Genomic DNA, 16933 nt, shown 5'->3' with positions numbered 1-16933 from the left:
TTCTTTATCTTTATTTATTTTTTAAATTCATGCTTTGTGGATATACACAACAGTGGGATTCCCTGTGGTATATTCATGAATATACATAGCATAATTTGGTAAACTTCATTGCACAGTGCCTCACTTTCCTATTCTTCCTCCTTCCCCCTCAATCTCCTTCTCCTACTCCACTGAGTTTAAATCCTTTTTAATTATGTTTTTCCAATCTCTCAGCAGGCCCAAACAGCACATTTTCTTTTACTTGTGCACTAGGGTTCCCCATCAGCTAAACCTTAGCTCCTCTAGCTTTATTCTTGGTTTATCAATGAAGACTCTATTTTCCCCTTTTCCAAACTCTCTTCCATGGTGATCTTCCATGACTCTTCATTGAAAAAGAAGGAAACCTTCAGTTGGGCAACTCATAAAGGCAGTGCCCTATCCTTGTTGTTTAGTGAACACACTGCGTGGTCTCCTCACCATGAAACCAGAAGCCTCAGCACAAGTTGGTAAATGAGTTCAGCAGCACAGTTCTCTTTCAGTCGCACCCTCTTTGGCTCAGGTGATGAAAAGGTGCATTGTTAGGAGTTGCTAAAAACCTTTGATAGAGGTGTCTGTCTGACACTTAAGTGATTATAATCAGTAGAGAATTACAGATGGAAGGTGCCAGAGGGATATTTTTTAAATATTCCCTTGAGATTGTGGTTTTAATGTGACACAAATGAGATGCCACAAAAACAAATTACTTAGAGACAAGCCATGCTAAAGTTTCTTCTCTCAATACTACAGAGCTCTTACCATTTATCATAATTCAAGCATGAGACCCCTTGTTCCTCTACTGTCCATCACAAACATGTGATGAGTTCTGCTTTACAAATAATTGCTCCTGATAAATGATTCATTAATGTCCAGGTTTTGGGCCATTTGTGAGGTAAATAATTTTGAACTGTGATTCTTAACTTTCTTTCTGTGAAGTTGAGAATTAGAAATAGTCTCTTTTTTAACCTGCTGTTATAAGTGCCCACTATCATTATTATACAGTTTTAAAATATTGCAATGCTGTACATTTTTTGATGAACATAGGTCCAGTTAGTCTGAATGAGTGTGGTTTCATTAAATGTTTTATTTTTCTGTTCTTTTTTCCTTATCAGGCTGTTGGTTGAAATCCCCCAACCCCACAAATGCACTTTTCAAGATTTATTATATATTTCCTATTGTAATTTTTCCCATTATTTTCAAAGTTTTATGATTTATTTCCTATGTTATCCCAAATGCCTAAGACAGTCTGGTATATAAACGGGAATCAATGTTTGATTAATGAATAAGGAATAAATGGGGACTTCCAGTTTTAGTCAATGGAGAAGGGTTGTATATCTTCCACCTGAAACAGTAAAAGTATATAAATAATGAATAAATGAAGAAACTGTTTTCAAAATAATGAATATCTGGCAACAAAGTACTATAATCTCTTAGAAATAGGGAAGCAAACATGCTAAGAGTTATAATCACTGCATCTCCCTGCTTTGAGTTTTTAGGTCAAGGTAAATAAAGGGGGAACCTAGACAGAGCCTATAAACCCACAGAGATGACAATTCATTGCTGAGGAATGAAGGGAACCAAAGTATTGAGTTCATAGGAGTGGGTGAGAGAGAGCTTCACAGACAAAGGGATCTGTAGAAATGCACCCAGTCATTCATGGTTGCATGCATGTGAGAAAAGTATCTGGGGTCAAAACAAAAACAAACAAACAAAGCCCCCTCTGACATCCCAAAGTATAAAAGGAAATAAGCCCAGTGATCAACATGGCCTGAATAAGTACCTTTTCCCAAGCATACTGGAATGCCTCATAATTCTTAGGGAACTGAGTAGAGTACATGGAAAAACAGTCCTTTAATGGGAAGTGATTAGTCCTAGACTAAGTGTTCTCTGCTTATGCTTTTAAAGTAATATTGTCTCCTACAAAATTAAATGGACCTTCAGAACAAAGGTTAAGAATATTCAAGGGGTGAAAGGTTAGGGAAAGGGGGATGATGGGCAAGGTGTACAAAGATTGGTGCCCAGGACATAGATCATAAGTCAGAATCAGAGCTGAGCCTGATTCACAGACCACCATTACCTACTTTGGCTCAATGAAAACTATAAATAAGTGTGCTTGTCTGTCACTGCCCAGGCCTTGGAGTGACTAGTAGGCCCTGGTTAGTCCTTCTACAAGAGCCAAAACAATATATTCAATTGAGTCAATGTTAAGCCGCTATGTGTTGACACGTTTTTCATCTAAAAATTTTGAGACACTGAAAGGAAGAACTGTCACAGAGCACTATCTTTATTGCTTAACATTTCTGTGGATCATGAGATACACCCATTGCCAAATTTTCTTTAGCATATATCTCCTGCCAAGTATAAAAATGAATACATTGATGATGTTGACTCACCCCCTACTTTGGTTCAGGGTAGCTTTACTAAGGCTACTAAAAATCTCAGTTAAGGCCTGGCTATGACGATGCAGCTGTTACATCTCTGTTTGAGGCTCTCATACTTCTCATCTCCACACTCCTTCCAGGCTGGCATTGAATACTTCTTTGTTCTAAGCATCATCTCTCATCACATTCCCTGGGAAACAAATCCACACCATTATACTACAAAGAGAAAAACCACCAATATGATGAAAACCTCAGCTGATTGAATTATTAGAGGGGCAACTGAAGTAAGAGATGTGGATAAAGTGGTACAAGCACCCATCCCATACATTGAAAACTGTCTCTCTCAGTCAAATGATTTCTAATCTTAAATTCTGCTCAAATGCTCCTGTAACCTTAAAAGCTTTTATCTCCAAAGAATATACATTGGCCTGCAAAGAACAATTGAGTTAGATGCAAAATTCTTCTTTCAGTAGTTTGCTTTTAAATAAATCTATAGGATGTGTCCTAGACTATGCAGAGGCAAAGCATCCTGCAGAAACTCAATCCCATGGCCCTCAGGTTTCAGATTAAGCAAACTCCTGATTCAGAGGAAAGGGACTGTGATGTTTTCCCTGCCATGCCTCCCCCTGTTACAGAAACTGCCCCTGGCAGTGGGTTCAGCTGATCCAAGGCTGGGATGGAGTCCTATTCCATGCTGTTGAATTGATATTTGTTATTGATGGTCATTTCTGATTACCCAACTAGTGCATATTCCTTTAAGCTAATGGAGGTTTCATTTAAGTGTAGTTTTAACTTTGATAACAGCCAGTCTCCATAAGGAAAAATTATACTAGAATGTGAAAGATGAGCATTTACAAACTGATAATAAACAGGACAAGAACTTGGGGTTTGCTGTTCCGATCACTATCAATCACAGTTTAGACTTCCTTAAAGTGAAGAGAGATTCCTGATATTCTGTTAGATTGTGCTTCATGGGCTCCTGATTGGTTTCTTTTATTACTTTCAGCTTTCTAATTAAAGATGTCTATGAAAAATTAGTGCAGAAAGGAGTTTGCCTCCCTTTATTCAAAACAGAAATAGGAACAGGTGTGTGATGGAAGTGGAAGTCAGTTTCTCATAATTAAAAGGCAAGGTTAGGGGCTGAGGATGTGGCTCAAGTGGTAGCGCGCTTGCCTGGCATGCGTGCCGCCTGGGTTCCATCCTCAGCACCACATACAAACAAAGATGTTGTGTCTGCCGAGGACTAAAGGATGAATATTAGAAATTCTCTCTCTCTCTCTCTCTCTCTCTCTCTCTCTCTCTCTCTCTCTTTAAAAAAAGGCAAATTTATGAGAAATATAAATAGGATTAAAAAGGAAATGCCAAAGAAGAGTATTAAGTGAAAATTTTAGTCTTGGTAAGTAAAAAGCATGTGGACAATAGACTGCATGAGGATTATCAGTTTCTCAATTTGGTTATTCCCAATTATTTATGGCTTCCTCTGCCAGTGTTGTGGATTTAGTATAATCCCAAAGTTGTAGCAGGCTGTTACTTTAGTGAGATAAATATTGATTATTAGAGATAAAGGAGAAATCATATGAATTAGAAGAAGATATGGAAGGTATGGATGATTCCTAGATCAGAGGTGAACAACTGAAGGTGAGAAAGAAATCCCACATTGGGGACTATGCCATTTCTGGTTATTTTATGAATGTTGGTCTAGTAGATATCTAAGCTAGTTTCTGTGGTCATTTCTGTTTTTCTCTAGGGTTGATTTTGATATATTAATATACATTCATTTAAAATCAGTGTAGTCAGTACTTTGGAGAGGAAAGATAATTCAGAGTGAGCAATAGAGAAGATGATGAGTGGGGAAATGTGACTGCAAATCAGAGAAATCAGAGAAAAGAAAGTTTGGCAAAAACAGGAACAGAAAGTTACCTGATGAGAATTAGATAAAGAGGAGAAAATTAGTTGGACCAAACCTGTTCTTTCTTGGTTCTTTGGCATTGCTTTCAACTTAGGGAATACCTTTTGCATCTACTCAGAATGCTCCTTTAATTGCTGGATAACTGTGCCCCTCCTATTTCTATTTCTGTTTCACTATTTCTTGACCTCAGAAAACTGAACTTTCCTCTTGAAAAATCAGTTTATCCTTAGTTCAACATATGCAGGTTCTCTGTCTCACAGGGTCCCCTTAGGTCTCTTCTAGAAATTTCTTCTATCTCATCTCATCTTTAATAGGATCAAGGAAAACAAAAGAAAAGCCCTCACAAGTCACAATAGTTTGTTCATCCTTACTTTGTACTTCACATACTTTTTTTTCCTCATTGGTATTTCTTCCATATCTCTCTCTCCTCTTTCTCTCTCTTCCTCTGGTACTGGGATTTTAACCAGGGTCCTTATATGCTAGGCAAATATTCTACCACTAAACTTCAAACTATATTTCATTCCCAGCCCTCTCTCTCTCTCTTTCTTTCTTTCTTTCTTGAATGAATGAACTTTGGTACTCTTTAATAGGCATTTACTTTTATTGTATTATACAGATTTGAGTCAAATGTGAGACATAAAAAATTTTCCAGTGCATACATTTTAACGTATCTCTAGCAGATAATCTAGTTGATAAAGGTAACAGCCCTTGGCATTAAAAAGTAACTTTTAAATTCATTTTCAGACTCCATTTTGGCTCAAAGGAAGAAACAGAGTAACAAAATAATAACCACATTGAATGATCTTTTATCATGATGGAAGCTTAATTCCAAAAGTTATCCATTTACCTCCTTGCTTCCAAGTTTTCTTCATACCACACTCTTAAGAAAAATCAACACAATGTAGTAATTTCCTATGCACTGAAAAGAAAACATGCCAATACCTTTTGATCCTCCCAGTTACCATGTTCCTTACATCAGTGCCAATCTTCTCAACAATCTCCTATCCACTGAAGTTTTCAGCAGTCACACAACCAACACTTCTCAATGTAATAAGACTTTCCCTTCACTATTTCTTAAAATTAAAGTCAATATTGATGAAGTGTTGTGGGGCAAGTCACTCAGAAAACACACCAAGTCCCAATTTTGTCCAAATTGAAAAGTCTTTATTTAGTTAACCAGCCAGCCACTGCTCCCCAAAAGGACCCATAACTGTCTCTGCAAGGAATAGCCCCAAGCTTGAGAATTTCAGGATATTTAAAGGCAAAAACTACACCAGGGTTGATGTAGCTGTAAGCAAGCAGGTAGAGAAGCTGGACTGGGCAGTTAGCGAGACAAGGCAATGGGTACATTGATATTTCCCATAGGACTTTTCAGGTTGGCACAGCAGCAAGCAAGCAGAAGGGAAGTGGGTCAAAATGACCCTAGTTGAGTACAAGTTAGAGAATTGTTACTAATGTCCAGACAATCAATCTCTGACAAGGTGCATTGTTCAAGAAAAATGGATAGCAAAGAGAACAACTTTACATTGAATAAAAATTGCTATTTTGTGTTGCCAAGTTATGCTATGCTAGGTAACTATTAATGGGTAAAGAGGCGGGGCTTTCCCATGGGAAAAGCATTTCTTACATGATATGGAGACTTAGGGTAAATGGAGTCTGTTTGGTCATTGCCCATATAGCCTGGCCCATAACAGAAGATTCAATATATTAATTCACATCTATTTTCACATAACAATTGGGAAGTAAAATTGAATAAGAAGGAAGAGGAGAAGGAGGGAAAGAAAATGGAAGGGAGGAAAAAGAATATAATGGAAGTAAGAATAATAGCCCTGGAAAAAGGCTCAAAAGACTCAGAACTGTGAATAACATAGTAGGAAGACAATAGTTTAATAGGGTCAAGGAAAACAGAAGAGAAGAATTTTGAAGAAGGGATTGCTTGTGAATGATAAATGAAGCAGTGCATTAGAATCTGAAATCTGAGTTTGAATCTCTGCTTAGCTCTGTGACATTGGGCTCTGTGACCCTAACCTGTTCATGCTATAATTTTATAATGCATGAAATGAAAGTCATATCAGTAACCATGTAGTTGGATTCTTATTTTAACTAAGTAGTAGTTCATTAAGATTAAATTATATAAAATGGTTAACACAGAACACAGCTCATAGAATCTTCTTGAAAGTTAGTTTAACAAGTTGAGTAACATGGGTCCTTTGAATTAAACAGTCCAGCTTATTATCAAGAGCTAACACTGTTATCAACTAGTCTATGTGCTATATATACAGCTATTAAAGAAGATATTTAATGTCCATATGTGACTCATTTTTCTTCTTTCTTTTTGAACCTAAGAGAATGTTATATAGTATAACTAAAAAATACAATTCAATATTCTATCCACTTTTTTTCCCCGCTGTGAGCTCCAGATCCATGATGGAATTTTAGATGTTTGTATGTGGGAAAGAATGTAGAGACAAGTTAGTTCTGCTCCAGCCTGAATGGATAGTGTTCAGAGTGATGACATCCATCAATCAACATCACAGGTGGTTGATGACAGAGCTGAGGCTGTCACTCAGACAGACTTAAGCTGGTCCAGTCCTTTTCAGTGCACTATGCAGGTTTGATACAATTTAGCAGATTTATTTCCTTTTATATTTTAAGACATATGATGAATTTATTTTTTCTAAACAATGACTTCTACTTTCTTTGAATCCTACATTTCTTACTCTATTCCTTATGTTGGTTAGTGGCATCACTATTTAACTCAATTTGTGAAAGTTATGTCATTGCTTTTATTCATCCCTAATTCACCTGTGACACAGGATACTTCATTTAAGGTATTTATTGATTCACATCCACTTCTATGCTATCCCATTTTCACTGTTAAGGCCACAATTCTGGTTCTGCTCTGGTCTATCAAGCAACTCCATTTAGCTTTTCTTCTTTCACATCAATCTTGCTGCCTTTTAAATGATATTTCTCAATAAAATATGCTAGATGCTGAAAATATGCTCATAGATATCATAAAACTTAAAATTTATTAGTGAAGAAAAACAAAATACGTAATTAGGAATTGTCTAGGAGTATAAATGAAAAAAATAGGCATATCATATATTTGCAAAGACTGCTTTGAAAAGATGAAGCTTAATTTTTGATCATATTATGTTTTTCTTAAGATTTTAAAAATATTAGAAAATTATTAAATATTATTGAATAATATATCTCTTAGCATAGTGAGCTAAACCAAAGCTTTTAGTTTGCCTTCAAATTTCTGAATCCTCAAGGTCACAATCTATATGTCCAGTCATATTTTCTCAAGTATATAAGACTTCAAATGCTAAATGGCTTGATATTTATGGTGATTTACTTTGCTGATTTAAGCTTTTTACTTTTTTCCCCCAAAACAAGCTTTCTTTTGAAACCATAACATTTTTCTGCTGAGCAACTTAATGACTATAGCTTCATGTATATTTGCCCTGTCCTCCTAAAGATACCATTTACTTTATGTTGATAGAGACATGTGATTGAATATCTCCCATAATTCTTATCCTGATATGTTTTAACAGGTGGTTATTTATGTCCAAGCTATGGGTCCACAAAAGAGAATGAGTTAAATTCGAAAAATTATATTTATGGCTTATATTTGTTTCCTTGTCTAGCATAGTGCTATGCACAGAGAGAACTTTAAAATATTCATTAACTTATTTACCTACTGTATATGTGCTTGCCAACTCATTTATTTAAAAAGAAAACAACTTCATTTTCTATTAACTACTTTCATTTTATCTAGTAATATTCTAGTTTGAGTAAAAAGGAAAATGAAGAGAAAGGAAGTATACAAACACAAAGTAGAAGAAATAAATGGGAGAAAGAAGCAGAGTAGGTGGAAGAGAATAAGTGGAGGAAGGTAATTCATGAGGGAAGATGAAGAACACTGTCTTCTGAGCTAGACTGATACTAAATAAGTACTCATTTTGTATAGTGACAGTTAAACATAAATATATGCAAAATGGGACCATTAAAAATAAGAAATGGTTTGAATATATAAAAATTAAATTAATACAAATTATGTAAAGCAAAGACTCATTATAATTCATTTTCCAAATAAATTATTAAAGAAAGAAAAATTGCAACTAGAAACATTTTAACAAAACATTTCCAGACCCAGTTAGATTTACAAGGTGAATATAATCAAGTATGTAGGAGAAAAAAAAATAAAATGAAAGCCAAGTAAATGTTTCTAAAAAAATGTTATAGAAGAAAATACTTCCAAGATCATTTCATGTGGGCAGCTTTACCCAGATACAAACGGAGACAATGTTGTTATAAGATAAGAAAACTACTGGCAATTTATTTCACAAATGAAACTTTCTCTCCACATATAGTGCAAATCTAGTCCTTAACTGTTTGTATCTGAGGCCAAAATAATACTTGGAGCTTTTCTGTGCTTATCACTGTCTTGGAGAGTCTCCATTTTTCAAGTGCTTGGAGATGTCTTACTGTGTAGATCGACACATGATAAGCTCCAATCCCTACTTCATACATGACATACAGTTCAGAAATATAAATTCTGTCAGGTTTTCAAACACACCTAATAAGATAAAGAATAATTTCACAAGTGCAAGCTTCCTGGAGCATTAAATAAGTTTACATGATAGCTTTGTATGGTTACTGCACCATTGCCTACATGACAGAAGAAATGTTACAGAAACTTTCTTTGTTACGAAGAGCCTATGGAAGAAGGTAAAACTCTCCAAAGCCATGACATCTTAATGCTTAGCCCCAAAACCTCATCAATATTTCTATACTTGAAGATAGAATAGAATGAGTGAAGCATGAATGTTTCTTGTGAAACATCAAGCGTGTCTGGTACAGGCATAATCTCTTGATGTTGTCTGTAAATTACTAAATCCAAGGTGATCTTCCAGGATGGTAAGGGGCTAAAGATACCTGGAAATGAGCTGATCCACATATTAAAAAGTAGAAAGAAGCAAATAAGAGTATATTAGTTTGAACGAGTGGCCAAGTTAAAAGAAATAGACCACTCGCTCTAGAGGCAATAATTCTTGGAGAGGCTGCTCCCAGATGCAATATTACGTCTTTAAAACAATGGGATTTGCAGAGAGAGGGGAGGAATGCTGCTACAACTGTGGATGTGGGAGGGCTGTGAGATCTAATGATGAGTGAGAGAATCAGGTCCCAGCCAAAGATGGTCTAGGAGGTTTAATTTTCCAAGTGGAAATACCAGCTCCAGAAAAGTCGGCAGAGAATTAGAAAAAAGGAATAAGACCTGTTAATGGATCCCAGGATTATGTAACTATTGTTTTAGGATCTTGATGAATCAGATCATCTCTTGTCCTTCCTTTGGAATCCCAATACAGTACTTTATTTAAAAGTGCTCAACATGTGGATGTCCTGCCACTTTAAGTGAAGTTTAGAGCCTACTTTAGGCATGTCAGGTGGAAACTGGGGAAGTGTATTCCAGAAAAGATACTGTTATAGGAATCAAGAAGTGAAAGTGGAAATTACAAAACTAATTAGTACAGATGTCATATAGGAGCAAAGATAAACTTATGGAGACTCATGCAACTTAATTTTATTCAGTGCAATCATTTTAATGTAGTTTATCAGGAAATAAATATTTATGTATTAGGACAAAATGTAAGCTTATGATAAAGAGCATAGCCTCTGAAGTCATATTTCCATAATAAATCTCTGCTCCAATGCTTCTATTTATAGAGATTTTGGAAAATTATCTATGTGCTCATTTATTCTACAGTAAGGAAGTATATATAAAACACTTATAGAAGTGTCTAGAAAATAATAAATGTTTTATAAATATTATTAAGCAATTATAAATATAGCAATCATATTTAGTTTGTACATTTGCAAGATCAGTTGGGATTAGAAGTTGTTTTAAAAGTACTAAAATGGAAAAAAAATGCTTAATATATGCCAAGAATGAATTAGCATTATATTATGAGTAGAAGTTGCCGATATTGTGACATATTATCAGGACAGATATAGTTTAATACAGAGATACACATACTCATATGTATATGTATGTATATATTACACATTTACAAAATATAAATTATATATGCTGAATTTTTTGAAATGTAAATATATTGTACCTTTTGGATGATTATTCATTTTTTTCCTTTAAAGCCTAACTGTCATCAGGTGCTTCTATCAGAAAGTGACAAGTAGAAAAAAGATAGAGAAAAAAGAGGCTTGAAAGTAAATTTCTTTTAAACACACACACACACACACAAACACACACAAAGCAGCAGAACTCTTTCAGCATCACATTGGGAGAGACACATATTGGTAAAGGGTAATAAAGAAAACATGGTCTTCAAGGCCTGTTTCAGCTGTACATTTTCCAGTCCTCATTTAAATTGTAAGGGTACAAAAACACAGAAATCCAGTGTGCTTTGAGAATAAAACTTAAAACAGAGAGACACTAGTACCCCATTTCCTGCTTAAATACCTTAAGGAAATTTTCTTGTGTCAAGTCTTAATCCATTGGAGAGCAAATGGCCACAGGACATGTTCAGTAGGGGTCTTATGACAGTAAGATATACTCCCTGTTTGTATAAATATGTCAAAACTGACTTTACTGTTATGTATAACTATAAAGAACAACAACAGCAAACAGTGAAAGTGCTGCTGGGCAAAGGGATCTAGTAGTTATTTACAGCATTGCAGGGAACACAAATCAGGGCAAATGCTCTTGTGAAGTTTTCAACATAGATACTTTCTTGGCTATGTCTACATGGGGCAAAGGATGCTGTGACCAAGGACCATTAAAAAAATATTTAATCGCATAAGAGAAAGTAGATCCGGTTTCAGCACTCCAAGAGTCTGTATCAAGATTACGGACAGGATTGGTAAATGTATCCTAGAGAAATAATCAGTCAAAATCAAAGAGAAGATGTTGAAAGGATAAAGCTCCATACAAATTCAGGAGGGAGGTGGGATCTTGCACGGGTCATCCCGGTGATATAACATGCCAGAGGATGGCCCCAGTCTCTCACTGAGTCCTCAAATGCATATCAGGGTACTCTTTAAAGTGGGTGATAGGGGATGCGTGTGGAAGTGAGGGTCAGAGAACAGAGGAGGAGAGGAATAGTCTAGCACAGAGGATCAACTTTAGGTTGACAGGTTATTCAAATGTTTTTTTGCTAAACCACAGCAAGGATCTGTCTTAAGCTCAGTAGCATAAACTTACCTTTAAGTGGAAGGTTAGTAGTGTAGACAATTATTATCATAAATAGGGTCACTTGATAACAATAGAAAAACAAATGAACAAAAACTTCCCACACCTATCTGTAGAGCTTAAAGTGCAAAGCCTAGTGTGTAGGAATGTAATACATGATAATGGCTGAGGAAAATGGTATCTATTACATAATGTCGTGAGCTGGTAACTCCCTTGAAAATAAACATGTATGTCAATATACAATTTAAAATTCTTACCTTATAACGTGAATGCCACTGTGAATATACATGTAGAACAAAGGGGAGATAGCTTTTAGACTCTGAAACCATATCGTTCCCCAATTATTTTCTAGTAATCTAAAATACATTTTTTCCTAAATAGTCTTAGAAATAAAATTGAATGCTTATTATTTACCCACAGATTTGCTGTGGAGATTGATAATTAGAATCACTAATGGTGTTTCTAAGTAGTATGGCATGTAATAGGTAACATAAAATAATTTTATTTTGAAGACTATGATAATTTTTGCTGTGGTGGATGTTGAACTCATATAACAATAAAGAAAAATACCAAATGTGGGGAAATGTTTTATAATCATATGGTATAATATTTATAGTAACTTTATTCAAAATCAAAATAACAAACAGTACAATGGACACCAACTGATTAATAAATAGTTTCCTATAAATGCTACAATGGTATATTAACAACAAATAAGAAATTAACTATAGCTATAAGCAACAATAAGAATGAATCTCAAAATATTATTATAAATGAAATAATAAACATAGTAAAGATTATATTTGCTACTAGTTAATTTAAATGACTATCTTTTAAAGGCATATTTATAAGACAGAAATTAGATAACTAGCAACCTGGAAATCAAGGTTTTCTAGGTTATTGAAGATGATGTACCAAAAACAGGTGTGAGGGCACTTTTTTTTGTACCTGTGATTGAACTCAGGGGTACTCGACCACTGAGCCACATCCTCAGCCCTATTTTGTTTTTTATTTAGAGATAGGGTCTCACTGAGTTGCTTAGTGCCTCGACATTGTTAAGGCTGCCTTTGAACTCATGATCCTCCTGCCTCAGCCTTCCCAGTTGCTAGGATTATAGGTGTGCACCACTTGCATCTGGCATGAGGGCACTTTTGAGTGATGGAAATATTCTATATCCTGATTGTGTGACTATACAGATTTTTCAAAGCCCATCAAACTGTGCACGTACATCTACCAACTGAATCACTCTTACCTCAATAAGGCTGCTTATAAAATATTAAATGAATTATGTACATATCATTTTAGAAATACTATTTTGAGGAAATTAGTACATACAGGTCTAAATATTTACACTTTATTAAAATCCCTAATTTTTTAGTAAGTTTTTGTACTTTTTAAATGTATGAATGCTTTATGATGGTCACCTACCAGTTAAATACTTCACATTAAAAGAAACACAAAAGGAAAGCAGAAAACAGTTGTCACATATTTTGAAACAAACAAAAATAGACACTATGTCCAAATTCCATCATGTAGTAATAGTTCCTAAAACTTTGGCATGTCATCTAATCTGTAAGAATATTTAAAATACATGGACTGGGGTTGTGGCTGGGCTGGGGTTGTGGCTCAGTGGTGGAGTGCTCGCCTAGCATGCACGAGGCATTGGGTTTGATCCTCAGCACCACATAAATGTGAAATAAAGATATTGTGGCCCCCTAAAAAAATCTAAAAAAAAAAATAAAATACAATAGAAAACAATATCAACTTCAGAGTATTACTAGATGAAATAGGTAATATGTTACTTCATCATGTTATTGATCTAGGTACTTTGAGGGAACTCGGATGAAATAAAACAAAGCTAAGGAATTTAAGTACACATTTTCAAGTGATTCAAATAATCTTATAATGGTACTTGTTATTGGTATAATTATTAGTAATAAGAAACTAATTATGAATGCCTATTTCTTTCCATTCTGGCATGTACTGGCTTTTCATATCTCCAGCTATTACTATTCATAGGATGGGGATATTGAATGATGTGTTAGTGGATATTCTAGCAGCAAGATTATTTCTTTGGTTGTTTCATCACTCTTGAAATGATTAAAAAGTCCAATCTTCCTTTGGTGATTTCTCTGTTATAGGATATTGTGACTCAACTTGGTGTAGGAACCACAGACAAACAATAAATATATTACTTAGACTAGTAAAAAGAAAAAATGGTAATATTAATATTTTAGTAATTTCTAGATGGGTTATTCACCAAAATTACCATATTTATCATGGGAATATTCCAAAAATACACTCACTCAACTGGTCCTAATAAGTTATAGAATACTATCAAATCTGCCTAAGACATTAATATGATTCACAGTTCCATTGTATACATGCATTGTGATTTTTAAAATGTTTTGTTATTTTATACATGGAAATTTCACTGAATTATGATGGCAATAGAATAAGAGACAGAAATGCATTTGTAACATGTTAACCATCATTAAAACAGAAGTTAATATATCTATTTTGAATAACTTACTGATAGTCACCTGCTTAACTTGTTGATTTTTAAATACATTCATATTGCAGCTCAAGACTCAGATGGCTTTTGAAGAGAACAATCTCTGCACTCTTCTTCGTATCTGTTGGGTCTTGATGCTGTAAATAATGGGGTTCATCAAGGGTGGGAAAAGGATATAGATGTTGCCCATGAGGACATGAACCAGAGGAGAGAGGTGTTTGCCAAAGCGATGAACCATGGTCAGACCAATGATTGGGATGTAGAAAATCAAAACAGCACAGATGTGAGACACACAGGTCTGCAAGGACTTCATTCTCTCCTCCCGAGATGCAATAGCTAAGACAGTGTGCAAGATCATAATGTAGGAGATTATGATGAGCACAGCATCTAACAAGAGGTTGCTGATCACCAAAGCCAGACCATAGATGCTGTTGAAGCGGATGTCTGAACAGGCCATTCGAATTAAGTCTTGGTGGAGGCAGAAAGAGTGAGAGAGGATGTGAGGACAGCAGTATTTCAAGAACTTCAGGCGGATGATGACTGGTGGAATGAGTAAAGAACTCCTACATGAGATTGCCACCCCAATTTTCATGATTTTGTCATTGGTTAGGATGGAAGAATAGCGTAGAGGGTTGCAAATGGCAATGTAGCGGTCAAAGGCCATAGCCAGGAGGACAGAGGACTCCATGAAGGACAGACCATGAATGAAATAGGACTGAGCAATGCAGAAATCCAGGCTGATCTCTTGCATAAACCCATAAAGGACACCCAGCACCGTGTACACAGTGGACAGTCCCATGCAAAGGTCTGTGAAGGCCAGCATGGCCAGGAAGTAGAACATGGGCTGGTGCAAGCTTGGCTCAGTCCTGATCACATGGAGGATCATGCAGTTTCCCAGGAACACCATAGCATAGATGGAGGAGAAGGGGATGGAGAGCCAGAGGGAGTAATTTTCTAGACCAGGAACGCCAGTGAGAACAAATGTTGAACTATTGAGGTGGGAGTGAGAGAGAGCAGACATGAGTAGAAGATGGAAACTTCTCCCGAAGAACTATTTAATAATACAGGTTTGTGATGTAAGAATTTCCAATAATGTTGACCTTCATTGGTGAAGAAAATAATATATGAAACAATTCCATAAGCAGTAGTAGAGAGACCCTCTTCATTTTTCTTTATAGGTAACCGTTTTTTCTAGACTTGGGACTTGCAATGGGAGTAATGAGTATCTCAGAATTTTAGGGAGTTTTATGAAGAAACAGTAATTGAACGGGCACAAGGGATTTAGATTAGAGGCTCAACTTCTGGGAGTCTCTGTTCAATTCTGAAAAAAAAAAATAATGCATGCTCAATTATTTTGAATTGTCACCAGGGCTGGTATCACCCTCAAGAGAATGTAAAATACATAGATAACTTTTTTCTTTGGTACCAGTCTTGTGCCTTCACATAGGTACATTTGGTCATAAAATCCCTAAAGAAAAGGTTGGCGTAATCTAACTTTTTATTACATAAAAGTTAAATGAGAGAAACTAAACAAGGTGGAATCTGAACACATCCAGTTGCCCATTCTTTCCTCTCTATAGATCTGTATTTATGTCTCATATTATTTCTGTGTGAAGATCTTCGTTCACATTTCTTGTACATATTTATGGACCAAAAACGTCACCTCCTTTCTTGCTTTTCTCAGGAATTTTCATTTGGTTTTGAGTTATGAAATATATATTTGCATTGTACAATATTCAAATGACTACTTTTTTTTTATCCTCCAGTATTTTAAAGATGGCTATTCATCATCCAATTTGGCACAGTTTCAAATATCCTGTAGTCTCATGTTGTTTTCTTTCAAGTATGTCTTCTTTTATATCTGTATTTTTTTAATATTATAATGTTGTTTTATTTCAATTCAATAAACCTTTGTCTGTGGTTTGTACATTTACTATTATTAACATCTATCCTCTTTTGAGCTTTTTGTGTATATGGTTAGTTCCTATTATTAATTTTGAAGAAACATATTTGGATATTATTTTTCAAATGTTTCTTCTACCCCATTTAGCCTTTTTTCCCTTCTAGAGTCCAAGTTGTTTCCCTAACCATATGGTAGATATGGACAGCTCTTTAATGTTCTTTTGTTCTCCTCCATTCCTCCTTTCTACCTTCTCCTTCCTTTCTTTTTTTCTCATTTTCGTCTTCCTTCTCTTTTCTTTTATTTCACCTGTTCTTATTATGTTTCCTTCAGTAGCCCTATTTTCAAACTTACAAATTCTTTCCTTATTACAAGTTTCTCAAAGGCCTTTTCTACCTCTGAGTAATTTATTTCATATTTTTTTGGTCTAACAATTTATTTGATTTTTTGAATAGTTTCTCTCCATCTGCTGAAATTGCCCATTTGATATTGTGTATTTTCTACCTTTTCCATCATTGATCTAAACATCTTAAGTATTTTTTTAAATCTCCCATTAGATCCAAAATCTGTGTCATATCTTAGTCTGGTTCGGATGATTTGTTTATTACTTGGAAATTTGTTTATTACTTGGCCTTGATCTGATACATTTTATAAAATAATATTAAGACCACTTTTTTCTTATACATCTGGTAAAATGGCAATATATATTAACCAGAATTTGATAATAGAAAATCTTTGTGATGAAATAAAACTATATAGTGATTTTCACCTTATGACTATATTGTATCAAGTAAAATTTTCCCAGATCAAATTGCTGTTGTAATTTTTTTTCAGTGCTGGGGATAGTACCCAGGGCCTTGTGCTAAGCAAGTGCTCTACTATGAGATTTGTCCCCAGCCTATGGTTATAAATTTAAATGTGAAAACCTGATTTTCATATCAGTTTTTTAACTCTACATGTCTATTTAAAATGACACTTAACCATACAGCATTGCCAC

General features: G+C 35.0%; 1 protein-coding gene across 1 annotated transcript; it reads right to left on the bottom strand.

Annotated features, from left to right (window-relative positions):
- Positions 1 to 14112: 14112 nt before the first annotated feature.
- LOC124090950 (olfactory receptor 51V1-like) lies at positions 14113 to 15057 on the bottom strand. The gene has a single exon (XM_046441759.1). The coding sequence runs from the start codon at positions 15055 to 15057 to the stop codon at positions 14113 to 14115; it is 945 nt and encodes a 314-aa protein (XP_046297715.1).
- Between the last annotated feature and the right edge of the window lie 1876 nt (positions 15058 to 16933).

This window comes from Marmota monax, unplaced genomic scaffold (genome assembly GCF_021218885.2).
Source record: "Marmota monax isolate L192 unplaced genomic scaffold, Marmota_monax_Labrador192_F-V1.1 WCK01_AAM20220418_F8-fsc00068, whole genome shotgun sequence".
Lineage (NCBI taxonomy): Eukaryota > Metazoa > Chordata > Mammalia > Rodentia > Sciuridae > Marmota > Marmota monax.
Note: the sequence above shows the minus strand (reverse complement) of the source record. Positions and strands in the feature narration are given on the sequence as shown.

What these genes read in the sequence shown, in the direction of transcription:
- LOC124090950 (XM_046441759.1), bottom strand. Translation starts at nt 15,057, where the DNA reads ATGTCTGCTCTCTCTCACTCCCACCTCAATAGTTCAACATTTGTTCTC.